Source organism: Melampsora larici-populina, assembly GCF_000204055.1.
Source record: "Melampsora larici-populina 98AG31 unplaced genomic scaffold MELLAscaffold_31, whole genome shotgun sequence".
Lineage (NCBI taxonomy): Eukaryota > Fungi > Basidiomycota > Pucciniomycetes > Pucciniales > Melampsoraceae > Melampsora > Melampsora laricis-populina.
The window spans coordinates 63,014-78,441 of NW_006768795.1; the positions used below are offsets into that span (position 1 = coordinate 63,014).

The window sequence follows — 15,428 nt, forward strand, 5'->3', positions numbered from 1 at the left end:
ACCTCAATCAACGAAGAATGTTCCATTTCATAATGTACAACCTTTAAACCAATGTTGATTAGCATCTAGTGGTTTGGACATATTCACCGAATTCACAATTTGGAACAAAAGCAAATAAACCTAGGAAAATTGAATGATGTAGATAGAAATGCGTTGTTTTGGCACCTTCTATGAATACGATGAATGACTACCCAAGGAATGGTTCCAAGGAATGGAAGATAACCATGTGCCAACTTTCTACACCGTATCAAATTGTTGAAGTCGTACACGAACTCGCAAACAAATTCAACTCGACCTCCAAGGAGAGACCGAAGAGATAAGAAATAGATGTGTATTGCTCAGTCTGGGTCTTGTCGTCAATAAATGATAAGTTAGGTGAAGCTTCAATACATGATGGTCATTAGACGTTTTAATATTACATAATAAAGTTATTAAGTTTGGTTTGCAAGATAAAAAATTATCCTACTTCTATGCACCATTTTTTTACGTTATTTTTTAGGTTTTCTTTACCAAGCAATTTTAGCAACTAAAGAATCAGGATAATTCCGTACAATCCATTTCCTGGTTTCATCAATTAGTAAGATTACGATTGAAAAAGCAACTAAAAGGCAAATGATAGTTCAAATATGTTAGTTTGCTGCTATATGCTGTCGATCGGAAGAAGAACTGACCCGGAACAAGAAAACCTGCAAAACCAATCTTAGTAGTTCCTAACGTTTCTTGGAAAAATGGAACAAAAGAAATTATAAATGCTAAAATTGGACTGATGAACATTGCAGGAAATATGAAGAAATTTTTGCCAGCTCCTTGTGATCCAGGGAAATGATTTATGATTGATAACCTTCTTGTTCTCGTAGTAAGTAGAGTTCCTAAGCAAGAAGATGTTAGGTTCGCATGAAATGGTGAAGTTTAATTGAGAGGGCTTACCCCATTGGAAAAAAATGATACTGAAGAAGTAAATAGATTGTGCGGCCTTGGTGGCCTCTTCAAGCAAAGCTGCATCCACGTTAGCTTCTCCACTGAAGCACGATGAAATGAGACCACTATGGAGGCGTATGGAGTGTTGACAAGGAAGACACTTACTAAGAAAATATTATGTCGGACAAATTCACACCTCGTTTGTGGAATCCATAGCGAAGAGTGATGCCCTAACGAATTTTTGGTTGCAAAAGCTTTAGTTCAATAAGAATCATCTTGTAAAACAGAACACCTTACCAATGAAAAAATTGTTTGGAAAAGACCCAAAAACAGATATGCATGAGCAAGGGTCTTGCGATCAATCAATTTTTCCTTTGTCTGTTTCCGGGGTAATTTAGAAAGTAAGTCTTTTTCAGGTTGCTCGTAAATGAGAGCAAGTGCTGGCAAGACGTCTGTTCCAATACCTGGAAGGGAGGAATCTATGTAAATTTCTATTTGACCGAGATCAATGGCAAAGCGTTTTGCAGAATGAAATGACGAACATATGATTATCATTTGTATAGGGTTGAGAAGGTCTGGAAGACCTGCAGCTAGCACAAGGAGCATTGGGATCAACTCGCTAAAGCTTCCGGAAGGAACTATGAATGTTCGGGGTGAGACTTAGTTAGCGATTACGAGAAGGAATTGTGATGATGCAGAAACCACTGACGTAAATACAGGGTCAATTTTTTTAGGTTTTCGAAACAAAGCCTTCCGTAAAGGATGGCCGTCACGAGTGCTCCGAAGTCTGTGGATACATGTCTGTTAATTAGGCTTTGTGATAATAGTGATACAGAAATCTGACTGACCGTTTAACAAAACGAGATCTGCAGCCTGCGGTACATAAATATGGTTAGAGTGTCCGCAATATGAAGTGATATTTAATGTGACTGACCTCCATAGCCACTTCACTTCCGGATCCCATGGCTATCCCTATGTCCGCAGCTTTCAAAGCGGTTGCATCGTTGACTGAGATCATTCGAGGATGCGGGTGTCAGTATCATTGTAATCGTCTTTGATTCAAGAAATTGGGCGGGGGGTGTTCTCACCTCCATCTCCTGTGACTGCACAGACGTGACCGCTGTAATGACGTAACGATGTAATGATGTATGGATTGTCAGTGAAAATTGAGCGAGTGAAATTATCAGGTTCAGGTTCGAAAGAGAGTGAATGATAATGTACTTGTCTTGGAATCTGCGAACAATTTCTAGTTTTTGTTGCGGGGTGGTGCGAGAAAAGATGATCTCGTCAAACTCGATACATTGCTTCCATTGGGATTCATTCATCTCCCTTAGCTCCGTTCCCGTCAAGCAAATGGCACGCAGTTGCGACGCTGGCTTGGGCTTATAAGGTGCAACAAGCTCAATAGGTATATCTGCTTTGAGATCTTTGAGTCCAACTGGTTCGACTGTGAGGGCGCCAACACTTTTGCTAACGAATTTTCTAATATGAAAGATATATAAGTGATGTGTAAAGAAAGAGGAGAGAGAAATTAAACCAACGCCGTTTGGGCTAAATCCCCAGTCACGACCAAGAACCTCATACCAGCTCGGCGACATAGCTCCACCTGTGGGCAGATGATACCATGTTAGATGTATACATACAGTGAAACAAACAAACAAATCTCACAGTCTTGCCTGCATCATGCTTGGGTGGGTCAGAGAGGACTAAGAGCCCAACGACGGTCATGTCCACAACTAGGTCCGATAGAGACTTGCCGGCTGATATGTCACTGTACAAATCTAGGATGGGAAAAGTCTTGCGCGCCAACAAGATGACTCTGCTTCCTACAGCAGCATTTGCCTCTTGAGTCTTGATTAAGGCCTCCATGGCTACAGAATTGAGTGGTTCCACACTCCCGTTCGGGCGACATATGTGTGTACAGCGTTGCAGAAGTATCTCAGGAGCCTTCAAAAGATGAAGCCATTAGTCTCTGTGCATCACAGATTGAGTATATAAAACCGTGGCGAAAGCTCACCCCTTTGGCAAATATAGAAACGCTTTCGGATGTGAAGTTGGGATCACTCTGCACACCCGCGGGTGCGGATGATGTGGTTCGAGGCTTCAGGAGTTTTGCGCAGAACTTGATGTCTGTCGCGATTTTGTATTAGTTATATATAATGATATTTAGCTGATCAAAGGGTATGATTCACCTGAATTGAAGGTGAGCTCAAAGACTTCGATCCACTGCTCTTGATACTGACTGACGGGACCGAACAGATGGGCATACCTAAGTAATGAAACATCTGCAATACAGAAGATATTTAAACTTCATCGAATGAGTGGGGTCGGTGAAATCAGAATTACCTGTTGGAGTTCCATTAATGCGACTTTCTCCTTCCTCATCATCTGTGAGCGGTTCGTCACCGATGTAACGAGCGTCGTTGCAGACCGCAGCAATGGCTGCGAGGTCATTCGCTACCTTGCCCAAAGGGGATATGTCTTTTCCGTAGCTGATTAGACAATTTGGGCGTAAGTCCGATGTAGAGATCGTCTTTTTGCCAATCACGACATCCGAGACTGTCATCCGTCCCGTTGTCAGTGTGCCTGTCTTGTCTGAGAGGACCACGCTATTCATCGGATAGAATTCAGTCGAATGTTATGTGATCCGCGTTGCTAATTAGTGATTTACTCACTCCACAGTCCCGAGAGTTTCAACAGTAGCCAGCGATTTACAAAAGATCTGTATTGAATGAAAGCGCAAGTCAGGATGTAACGTACAACTGGAATCCAAAAGCTATGGCTCCCACCTTTTTGGCAGCTAGTTCTCGTGAAAGGATAGTCAATCCGAGAGTGATACATATTGGTAAACCCTGAAGTGTTGAATTCGTGTCAATCTTAAATCTACATCATTCGAGATATGTAAAAACGCATGCTTACTTCTGGGATGAAAGCGACCATAAGGGAGACGATATGAACCAGTAAGTTTGATGCTGACATGAATTTGGGATACCGAGTTCGTAGCCATCCAGCCCAGAGCACTATCCAGACGATTGCGAAAGCTACGGCCAGAATACAAATGATACTGTGGGATGTGTATGAGCGCACTAGAAATGAATACGAATCTAGGTTGTGGCCACTCACATGACAAAACGTCTGATCTCTTTCTCCAAAAGTGTCATGCGATTTTTTTGTAATGATACGAGCATGGCAATACTTCCAAAGACGGTATCTGCACCAGTGTCGACGACTATTCCTACGCCATTGCCGCTAGTGCAAAGAGTTCCTGGACAATGGAGATGTGGGTCAGCTTTTGGTGTGGATTGCCCAACAGAACACGTAAAACGCACCTTGAAGAGCCATATTATGAGCTTCAGAATCCTCTCCGATAAACACGTCCGTTGTTCCAGCAATCAAATTGCTTTCGCCCGTAAGCAAAGTGCGATCGAAGGTGAGATCTGAAGAGGCTAGAATCAGGCGCATGTCGGCGGATATTCTTGAACCAGTTGAGACCTCAAAGAATGTGATCAAGGTTGGAGTCAGCAAAGCCCACGGTGAATGGCAGTGAAGTTATTCACCTTCACCAAGTCACCAGGAACAAGTTCATCTGAAGGAATTGTGCGACTACACCCATCTCTCAATACAGACGTCGTGCTTCCAACATGGTCAGTGATTGATCTCATAGCTCGACCAGTGATGCGAAGCTGCCACGCCTTGAAAAATGCCTGAACTACCAAGATGATGAGCAAGACGATACCTAAAGCCAGGTGTGCCGTGGGGTGAAGTTCGTGATATCCAAATGGTTTCCTGAGAGAGATATCTTCAATATTTGCGAGGTGGGCTGGCGAGAAAAATAAACTCACCAGCTGAGGAAACTGAGAACGGCCGAAGCAAAGATAAGTGAACCAAAGCCACCAAAGACACAGGTGAAAGCTTTGGAAATGAGTGATGACCGTTTAGGTTGGAAGGAGTTGCGGCCTTTTAGTAGGCGGCTATTGACCTCATCTTGTGTCAGACCGAGGGGCCGGCTTTCCAAGCGTTGGAAAAGTTCGTCTGCTGACATCATGTGCCAATCACGCTTTGTGATGACTATGAACCCCCCGTACAAAGCGTATCAGTAAACAAATAAAAAACACAAGGAGAAAAGTGACCCATACCTTGAAACTTAGATAGTGAAGCTTCTGGTCTTTTGAGATACTTTCGTGGATCCATTGTGCGATACTGTTTTCCTCGTTTAGCTGACTCAGCATGGTACTTGATGCTATAATGAGGTGAGTGATAAACATGAATGATGTGGATCTCGAGTGTGAAACTGCACGAGGTCAATAGAAGGGGGACTGAGACTTTACCTGGCAAATATATATTGGTCTGCATACTGCTGGTCGAGATATAGCGAAGACACTTTCTCGACATCAACATGTTCGTTTACGCCCACAACCTGGGGGCCATCATCCGGAAACGAAGCTGACCAATGAGGTTCCGAAGCCCCGGAGACCTGCTTCCGGGTGAACCATGTGGTAAACTTAGACATAGAACAGATTGAAAAGGTAAATAAATAGGTAGAACCGAAGGTACAGACGACGAAATGAAGGAAAGTGCAGTGTGAATGTCTCTGACACTCAATGAAAGTAAGATAAGTTACGGGGGACAAAACAAAACTGGAAAGCGATGGCACAAGATACTAAGTCTTGAAATGTATGATTGAACGAACATTCCGACCAGCTTCGAGTGCAATATTGAGTCACTGCAGGCTAACCGAATAATGCCACGGTTATTAGGTATCCAGATTCGTGACCGTATCTGACGTTTAACGCATCGGTTCATGCTGGGCAACATATGAACCATATCTACTCACCACGATGTTGGACTTTTCTGGTTGTAGCTGCTCTGGATGACAAATGAAAAGCACCGAGATTCGCGACCGGGTTCCTGAGTTGACAATCACGTCTTGAAGCCCCCGCTTGGCCTTTGCAACACCACCGACAGTTTGCAAGCTATCGTGTCTAACTCAACACAAAAAACTCTGGTAAGTTTCCTGTCCAGACACCCGAGCTTGCAACGGAAAATTCTGGAAATGTGTCTGACTGTGGGAGTCAGTTGCATGATCAGCTATTGTTTTCAAATTGGAATGCTACCACTCCAGTATGTACTAGCTACCGCCAAATGGTTCAGCTATGTTGATAGAAATGCCAGTTTTTTTTACCAAAGCTAGAGATGCAAGCACCGGGATTGTAAGAGATTTGAATCGGTCAAAATCCCCAAACGTCCCTGAACTTAACTCTAGTCCCTCCCGGACGACCCAGTCAAGTTGGCAAACGACCTTTCCATAGCTATCTTCACGGAGCGATTTCCCTCCAATTAAAATTAGTTGAATGACCCCGGCCCGAGAACACAAGCAAACATTTTGTTCCAGTGAGTGGACTCAAGTTTGTAATGACTGGGGGACAATGAGCCGAGCCATCAAGTGTGCCGCAGTTTGATGGACTGTACATACTTGAGTTTGCCAGGGAACCAATAATCATTTTTGTCCGTCACTGGCAAGCTATCTGGATTTTTTGAACGCATCTGCACATGGTACCTTGGAATATCTTTTTCCAAAATCATATGTACTTACTCCTTCCAAAAATAGGGTGCTCAAAGACACAAAAACCTTGACAGAAGTTTTATAGACTTGATGTGATTACAATTAGCCAATCAGAACAACATATATCTCATCAAAGTCATATTTCATCGGTCAAAGGATATACAGCGCGATAGTAGAAAAATATTTTTCATTGGAAAGGCTGAAAGACGGCCAAAAAAAATTAAATCGTCTTCACATGAAAAGTGAATCTATGCATTTTTTTATTGAGATTATCATCAGCATGCTAAAATTAAAAAAGAAAGCTCTAATAATTCAAGAAACCCAAAACAAAAAGAAAACAGAAGAAAATCTAATTATTAATGATGGTTACAACAAAAGAAAATCAATACAATTTTTAAACAATTAGAACAACGAAGGAAACGAAAATCCCAATAAATTATTAATTTCTTTTCATTCTCTTTTCATCTTGTTGGTGGTTTCAATTTGATTCAATTCAAATTCGAATTCAAACTCAAACATTTCTTTGACCTTCTTCTTCTTCTTCTTCATTTTCATCTCCAATCTCTTCTCGATTTTCATCTTGATATTCATCTTGATTGTTATAATCAACTGGAAGTAAAACCGCACGATCTATTGCGATGGGCAAACCCCGGTGCCTACCTCGGATCATCACCACTAGAACGCAAACCCAGCACGAAAAAAAATCAATAAAGTTGTTGTGGTAGCAGTATGTATTATTTTAGACGAAGACTTACAGATCACAACCAATTTGCTTAATCTAGAAAATTGCCCACATAGAGAAGTAGATGAAAAAGGAACCCCAAGACTCAAGCCGATAGTCCCATACCTAATTCAAAATAGAAAATTTGTGATCAAAACTAGGGATCAAGGAAGGGACTGTGATTGAAAGAGAGAAAAAGTATAAAGTGGACGAACGCGCTAACGAGCTCGAATAAGATACTAAAAACGTTAAACCAAGGATTTCGATCACCAATAATCTGATGACGTTCAACAATACATATAATCCAAAGAGCTAAAAACAACCACCTAAAAATTTTATCCGAAGAAATAAATCAAAATCAGAATAGGAAAAGAAAAACAGGAGAAAAAAGAAAACAAACCAAATATCAAAAGCTAATTGTTGACGAGCATGAAAAGATAAATAACTTCTGGATCCTTCCCACCAATTACGATGTTGAGATTGAATAGTTTCATTTGAACCCCTTCTTTCTCCAACAGCACCACCCCCAGGTTGTTCAAAAATTCCTAAAGATCTTTCTTCATATACATTGGTAGATCTGATTGACATTGCGATCGGGTAGACCGCGATATACATCTGTAAGAAGTGAGAAAGATGAACATTTGAATTCATTGCGGTTGTATGAAAAAAACAAGATGTAACTTACCATGATGATGTATAGAACTTGTACAGCTGGGGCTAGGGCTGCGATCGATACCACTGAGAACCCAGCCGCGCGAACTGATAGAGATTGTAATAAGCCAGCGAGAAGCCTCTAAAGCAGAAGAAGAAAAATCAAAAATCAAATCAATCCAGTCTAAAGAAATGGAGAAAAGCGATTGACTAACGGTTCCGGGTGGGATTTTCTCAATTTCAGGGTTTCCGATATTGAGCACTAAGAAAGCTACCCAACTAATGATATTAAGTACAACAATTGAACCTAACAGATACCAATTCTGACGAGCCGGAAACAAATAAACAAAGCATCTTCTTGGATGATCTAATAAGAACCCTAAAACTTCTTTTGTACAGCTACCTGCGGAATTACTTGGACGACTAGGAGCAATCTTAGATAAGAACCAGATACTAAATCTCAGAAAGATTGGAAAAGCTGTGTTCCCAGCTAGGATTAAGAATGAACAGACGAAGATTAAAAGGTATGCATCTTGAAAAACTGTAAAACCTGCATCAATCAGACTTTTGAATAGCATCATATCATCAGACCTATTGTCCCATTGAACTAAAATGTGCAATCCGAGAACATACCTCATTCCCCCATTGGTAAAACTAGAACACGTGATCCAGATCGCGTACCAAGCAATGGAAGTCCCATCAGGCGCTTCAAAGATTGGTTTATAACGATCATTGGTTTCAAGCCAAGGTAAGATAATAATAATAGCACCAAATTGAACCAAAATCCAATAACCAATCAAGATTTTGAGTAAGATTGATAATGCTCTATATTCCACACCTCCTAATTCTTCTTCTTGTGCTGACGTAAGAGTCAAAAAATTCGAATTTCGACCCACAATTGCCTAAAGATGGTTTCAACAACAGAAAGGAGAACTTGAGCGACGAAATGGAAATGGTTAGAAATGAGAGAAATATACAAACGTTGAAATTGATATAAGAGACCACTTTGACTTTCTTTATAGAATCAAATACATCACTCAACCACCAATGATTCTTTTCATCTTGTACACCGGGATGATTGATAGCTAAACTAGTAGTTCTGACAAATTGTAATTTGTTTGAGTTATTTTCCGATGATTTCTGACGTAAACATTTACGAATCCATGAAAATAATCTAGAAATCAAAATTTGAAATGGATTTGGAAATCCACCAAAATCTTGTTGTGATGCTAAACTTGGTTTTCTTCTGATAGGTGTGGTAGGCACATTTCCAGAAAAAGCGTTACTGGCATATGATGGTGTTCGTCCATGATGTGCACCAGTCGAGACTGTTTTTGTGTAACGATTGTGAAGGGAGTCTCGTTCAATTTCTTTCTCGAAACTTTGTTTCCCCAGATATTACGCGAGGAAGGTATGACTCAACTCGATCCGAGTCGCGGACGAGGTCGACGGTATCGTGGGCCGTCATTTGCTAATGACCCAGCGCGGACCGCGCCCTCTTGTTGATGAAGATGTTGCTCTTCATCGATAAGAAACTCAACCTGCACTGGCATCGCAGTTGCTTCCAGTATTGGGGATTGTGCTACAGCTGGGAATCTCCATTGGGGGTTACGCAAGACCGATTTGGGCTCGTCTAAAATATAATGTTCGATTTGAATGAACACAGGTGATGAGAGCAACTATTCAAAGGAACGAGAAATAAAAAATTGATTCAGTAAGCAACTCACCACCTAATGTAACCGAACGCGGAAATGCTGATAATTTCTTGGGTGTGGAATGTAGCCGACCACGAGCAGGTGAAAACGAAACCTGCCGTAGTACAGTATCACTATTCCTACGAAGCGGGATTCGAGCGATGGATGTCGTGTTAGGTTCAAGATCACTGATCACAGGAGCAACCGGTTTAGGAAGAAGAACATTGAGGTTTGATGGCGATTGTTCAGGTTCAATATGCTTTGATTCAAAGAATTCTTGAGGAGTGCCGTGGATATCGGTATTGAGGGTCCGTGGAGAGACAGCTTCTTTGGGTCGAGGCGGGCAGATGTTGCCGAGTGGGTGAGCATCGACAGGAGAACTGATGAATGGTCTCGAGGGTTGTCGAGTAGAGAGGATATGTCGAAATCTAAGTTTAAAGTATCGTAAGCGAATGAAGATCATCATGATTGAGACGGAGGTAGTAGAGCCGATGGTCATGAGGATATAAAGAATGACTTGTTGAAATCGATTTATCGAGGCTAAAGGGATGGTATTGAGCCCAGTCATTCTACATGAATCCGTAGAGGATGATTAAAGTTTAGTCAGTGGATTTGGCTGTATACTAAAGAAGAGCTTTCAGTGGAAAGACTAACGTCATGGCGCTATAAGACATGAAAACACAATCGATAAATCGAGCCGGTTGCAGTGTTGAAGAGTCAGGTGGATTAAGTCTGTTGGCCAAGAGGATGATGATACCGAAGAGCAATGGCAAGAAGATGAATGCCAACAGATGAGCGCGATAAAAGTTGAGGTGAGGTTCGATAGCATATTGTAAGCGGTCAAAGAGTCTACGAATAAAGTTTTGATCCGATTTGAATGAGGTAGTTCTGTTAATGCTGAGCCTATGATGAGAGCGATGTCCTGAAATTGATTGTCGGTTGTTGTTGTTGTTGTTGTTGTTGTTGTTGTTATTGTTGTTGTGATTGTTGAAGGTAAAGTTATTGAAGTTGTTGAGGCAAGGTGGTGGTGATGAAGTGTTTCGGTTGACCATTCTTCGATTTGAACTGACAATGGTTTTGCAACACAGTTTGAACCCAATCAAGTCAAATTAAATTCTGAAGCTCCACTGTGAAGTCAAACAACTTTGTTCTTCTCAACTTGAGTGGGGTTCTACCTTTCAGGTTTCTTTTCTTTGACCCTCCTCGTTCCTCGACTAGGTTTCTATGACATCTGACCTCGCTTTGAACCAACTCACAGGTTCTCCTACCCAGTGCAACCTTTTCAGTCAAACCAATCGAGATTCATGGTTTCACGACTCGTGTCGGCGACTGTCCTTGCGCATGAGGCATCAAAAGATGCGAGCTGGATGGGAAGAGGATCCTGAATCCTGATGTTTGCTTTCCAAGGGTAACTTTCCAAGGGAAAAGCATTGAGGACTTCATAGTAAAGCACCCACCACATCGCCAGAAGACAAATTTGACCAGATCCCAATTTGACCACACCATAGTCACAGGATGGATTGAGGCGGCGAGGCCCACAACAAACAAGAATAACAGCTTTCACAACAATATCCAGCATGAAACCCTTGTGAACAATGCCACCTCATTGTCCTGTTGAAGCCTTGGAGGATCAGTATCTACCCTGGCTGCAATATTGGCAAAAACAAACTACCATCAACCTACTTTGCTCCTATATACTCTGCATCATTATGTTGCACAAATTAATTATCTTGGCCTTCCTCCGTAGACCTTTGAGTTCTTAGGTCAAGCTAACATCTTTCAGGAAAATATATTTATTTCTCACCTCAAGTGCTTGTATCCATTTGTGTTCCAGAAAGACTCGGACTGTAGCTATTGATCACTTGCTTGACCAACTCTTCATCTCAAAAGTTAAAGAGTCATAAATAACAATTCAATCCAAAAAATCCTCAAGAATATTGGGATTGCTAGGGCAAATTTTCTCAAGCAAATCCTCATCAGAATGTGCATCTTGTAGATGCTCAGATCTTCAAATGTGGAGGAGAAATACTTGACCAAACAGCCATTTTGAGTGTGTGACTCTGAGGATGTAGCAGGCTGCAGACTTTCCATTACCTCACTATCCTAGTCATAGCATAACTGCAAGTAATATCTAAATTGTGATTAGCTAAATGAAATTTTTGAAACTATGTACACACTTCATCAATAAGTTCAATATTTGAACAAAATGTTGTCTTCTGCATTAGATAGTGGTTCTGATCTTGAAATCTGATTGAATAGTACTTTACATTTTGGATGAGGCATACATGGTGCAGGTTTAGACCACCATATTGGATCATTGTATTTGAGCAACTTTTCAAGCCATACCTGATTATGTTCAAAAATCCATTGAAGAAGTAGACGAGTACAAAAGTACTTCTGAGTACGACACAAAAAATCACTCCTCTGCAGCCTATAAACTACAGTTTGATAGAAGGATTCAATTGAGTCATCATGCTGAACATTGTCATGATCTGATTTGACATTATTGAACATCATATAATCAAGTGGGAGACTGTCCCACAGGTTTGTGATCCATTGATATCCCCTCTCAAGAGTGTCTTCCAGTTCATCCTGACCAAAGTGTTTTTCATAGGTATATTTAGCCTTTGCTTGTAGTAAAAAGAACTGGTATGTGATTAACTCAAGTCTAGCTTTGACAGATGACTGGATTTTGGATGACATCTTATCAGTCTTCTCTTTGAAGCTTCCATCAAAAAACAATTTCAGTTTTTCCATGAAGGGGGCAATTGCTGGAATCATTTTTAAATCTGCCAAACGTTTTCTTGGAACTCCTTGGGGATCTGCGCAAAGAAAGGGTAATCCCTCCTTGAAATAAATTGCCCTATGACCACCCTTATCTTTTGCATCTTCTTGATTTAGTCTGCTACCAAGTATTAAGTTAGGATTATTCTCCAGTTCCATATTGTGCCAATTTTGAAACAGAGCTGCAGGATTAGTTCTAGTTTGATCAGAGGCAGCATGTTCAGGAAAGGTCTGCAGAGATGAAAGTTTCAAAACCCCCTGGACTTCCTTGAAAACTGGTGGGACTGCTGTTTCCAGGGACTGACCACTTTGATGTGGATTTGAAAGTAATTCTGAAGTCCCACTGTTCATATTGTTTTCCAACACATTCCTCCCCCCTTCCTGTGTCTGAATACTCTCCAGGATAGACTGTGATTCCATATGGCTTTGGCTTGTCACCCATGGAGGGAAAGTTGAATGTGTTTGACATTGAATATGAAGCGGATTGTTTAAGAATGTATCTGTATCATATGTCTTCACCTGTGAGTATCCCAGATCATTGCCAACAATATTCAGGAAATTTTGGTCAAAACCTGATAAATGGTCTTGGTGTATGGGCTCAGTTGGAGGATGTTCAAGTGAAAATGGAATATCCGCTGAGTGATGGAAATTCCACTTTTCAACCTCATTGAAGTTGATTGGTGGGGAATAATAATCCCAATCATTCCTCTGTCCTTCATCCAGTCCACTGTTCAATACATTTTCATGCATGAGTATTGATGGTGTATGTCCAAAATCTAAACCTTTGTTTTCCTCAAATTTGATCTTTGAATCCATATATCGCCTTCCCCACATACTCAAATCTTCTTGATTCCTTTCCAATGATGTGCTGCTTTCAAATAGCTGTTGTGGGTAAGCCTGTACCATGGTACTCATGTGGTCAACCTGTGGATGTATTGCATAACCTGGAAATTGCTGTGAGTTAAAGCTTCCAATGTTTGACATGGGGAGTTCATTGGATGTGTCTGGGATCATAGAATGTGATCTGTTTTTGCTGTCAAAAATTTTGTATGATGGGTCCTTCTGTAAAGATATGTACTCTGAAAATGCAACCCAGTCATTTAGATTATCATGTAGCCACCAGGGACTGGGGCTGATCTCTGGTACTTCCTGTGTCATCCAAATATCATTGTTGAAACTGCCTTCAAATCCACGATAGTCCAGATACTGAGGTAATTCTTCAATATAGTTATTGTTCATTGCTGTCACACAAGGGAGTTCAATATTTCAAAGCATACATCATTAGATAGTGTCAAAAACTCACTTTGTTCTTTGCTTGAATACATAGGAAATTCTAGCTGTGTATTGGGAAGATGGTTTACAAAATTATGTGTTGATGAAAAGCTATGAAGAACTGTGTTATAGTTTGGATTTCCTGGTGTTGTGTCAAATCTTTCTTGTGGAATGAATTGAGATGTCCTAGGTAGAGAAAGTTGAATGTCATCCATATTTCTATTGTTTTGGATTAAACCTCTGTCCAGAACATTTTCAACAAAGTGAGCATGGGAAAATTCAAATTCCCTGGTCAAGAGTAGTACATAAACCATTATCAAGTTCCTATTCTTGAAAACATCTGTGTATGCAATTTCAAAAAATTTGAGGACTGAATTGATCATTGTTTTTGAATATCAATTTGAGATGCTAAGAAATGGATTAACTGGATAAACTAGCAACAAAAACTACCTTTCAACCCAAACCAATGGATATAAAAGCTGGAATCTGGTTAAATGAAACTCCATTATGATATCTGACCTCCAGACATGTCATGTAAACTCTGGGCCCCTTGAAGCATGAAATGTGACAGTATACTTGCATGAGACAAGTTTTGAACAAGTTGGAAATATTCTACTCCCTCTGAACACTTTTGTCCAAGATGGTGTATTGTTTCAAAAGTTCTTCAGAATCAATATTGCACAGTTCTTTTGTGGCTGAAATGCTAATTAGATATCCAATTACCAGGTGAGGGAATCATTGTAAACATCATTCAACTTCCCCAAGTGGGGAGGGGAAAGGATTAGGAGTATGGTTTGTCATAAAAGGATCCATCAATGCACACCTGAGCAATCACACCCACAGTGACACTACCATTTTTGCAACTTGAAATTAACCCCAATAATAATATTGTCAGTTACCATGGCCCATTGATATCATAGCACAGGAAACAGTCACAGAGTTATGGTAATAGGCCATTGCTTGGAGAACATAGACCTTGTCCCACTATCAAATATTATGGGAATCATCTACCAACCTTGGAGAAAAAGAAATCTTGAACAAATCTTTTTGCACCATTGCCAGACTCATGTTTATGAAATGTAACAAGTTACCAATGGAATGTAAAATCCCAGAAGTATTCTCAATCTTCCAACTGACAGTAGTACACATCCAATGTGCAAGTGCAATGCAACAGCACTACAAAACAAGCACTTTTTATTGCCTTGCCGGTAACAAGATTCAAATGATGTGTTGAATTGCAGCCCCAATGAGTCTCAAGGGCCTTCCCAACATACTGCAGTCAATCACAACAAAACATAACAAAGCAAAATGGCTCAGCAACAATTTCTTTTGGAAATAATGTGTGCCTTTCCTATGGGGAAAAGCATACCCCATTGCAACTGTGGCCCCCTGCAACAAAATCACAATGCAATGCAATACAGCCAATCCCAACTTAACCAAGTACCTCTTGTTAGAAACTTTTTCCCTGTGAGCTTGGGTGTCTGGAGAGGTACTTACAACTTATCTGCCGGTTTTGGTCAGCCAGCAGGGAATTTAAAGTTTGGCTCAAAAGTTTTTTGAAACCTGAAACTTCCCACTTCCTCTCAATCAACCCCCTTGCCTATTCCTCCTCCATTGGCTCTTAAGCCACTCTGCAAAGCGCCTGCAAAATGAGGATGGACTTTGTTAAGCTAGGTGCCCATCTGAACTGGAGCTACCTGTCTTCATCCCCTTTAAGTATGTCTATTGAGATCCCTTGTATCTTGCTTGGAGCTCTCTGAAGATAGAAAAGAAGCCTTTGAAAGTTGAGATTTGGTTGCAGGGAACAAGGGTATTTGCAAACCAA

The 15,428-nt window shown here is 40.8% G+C and overlaps 3 protein-coding genes across 3 annotated transcripts; all 3 read right to left on the minus strand.

The window, feature by feature from the left end:
- Positions 1-506: 506 nt before the first annotated feature.
- Positions 507-4,984, minus strand: MELLADRAFT_37617 (uncharacterized protein; the record flags this gene model as incomplete). Its single annotated transcript, XM_007412613.1, has 23 exons — positions 507-601; positions 672-869; positions 928-1,019; positions 1,084-1,148; positions 1,216-1,382; positions 1,461-1,556; positions 1,628-1,705; positions 1,767-1,791; positions 1,853-1,926; positions 2,007-2,038; positions 2,140-2,400; positions 2,460-2,524; positions 2,587-2,865; positions 2,936-3,048; positions 3,111-3,203; positions 3,265-3,527; positions 3,594-3,640; positions 3,708-3,770; positions 3,838-3,982; positions 4,042-4,183; positions 4,248-4,410; positions 4,476-4,704; positions 4,761-4,984. Coding segments are annotated over 23 exons (3,009 nt in total), but the record flags the coding sequence as incomplete, so codon positions are not given.
- Positions 4,985-6,992: 2,008 nt separating this feature from the next.
- Positions 6,993-10,599, minus strand: MELLADRAFT_89551 (uncharacterized protein; the record flags this gene model as incomplete). Its single annotated transcript, XM_007412612.1, has 11 exons — positions 6,993-7,156; positions 7,237-7,328; positions 7,418-7,528; positions 7,603-7,817; positions 7,888-7,995; positions 8,069-8,417; positions 8,487-8,755; positions 8,835-9,223; positions 9,277-9,486; positions 9,581-10,116; positions 10,202-10,599. The coding sequence occupies 11 exons, from the start codon at positions 10,597-10,599 to the stop codon at positions 6,993-6,995; spliced, it is 2,841 nt and encodes a 946-aa protein (XP_007412674.1).
- A 1,138-nt stretch (positions 10,600-11,737) lies between these two features.
- Positions 11,738-13,570, minus strand: MELLADRAFT_65039 (uncharacterized protein; the record flags this gene model as incomplete). The annotated part of the gene is made up of 1 exon (XM_007412611.1): positions 11,738-13,570. One exon carries the CDS (start codon positions 13,568-13,570, stop codon positions 11,738-11,740), a length of 1,833 nt encoding a protein of 610 aa, XP_007412673.1.
- Positions 13,571-15,428: the final 1,858 nt, after the last annotated feature.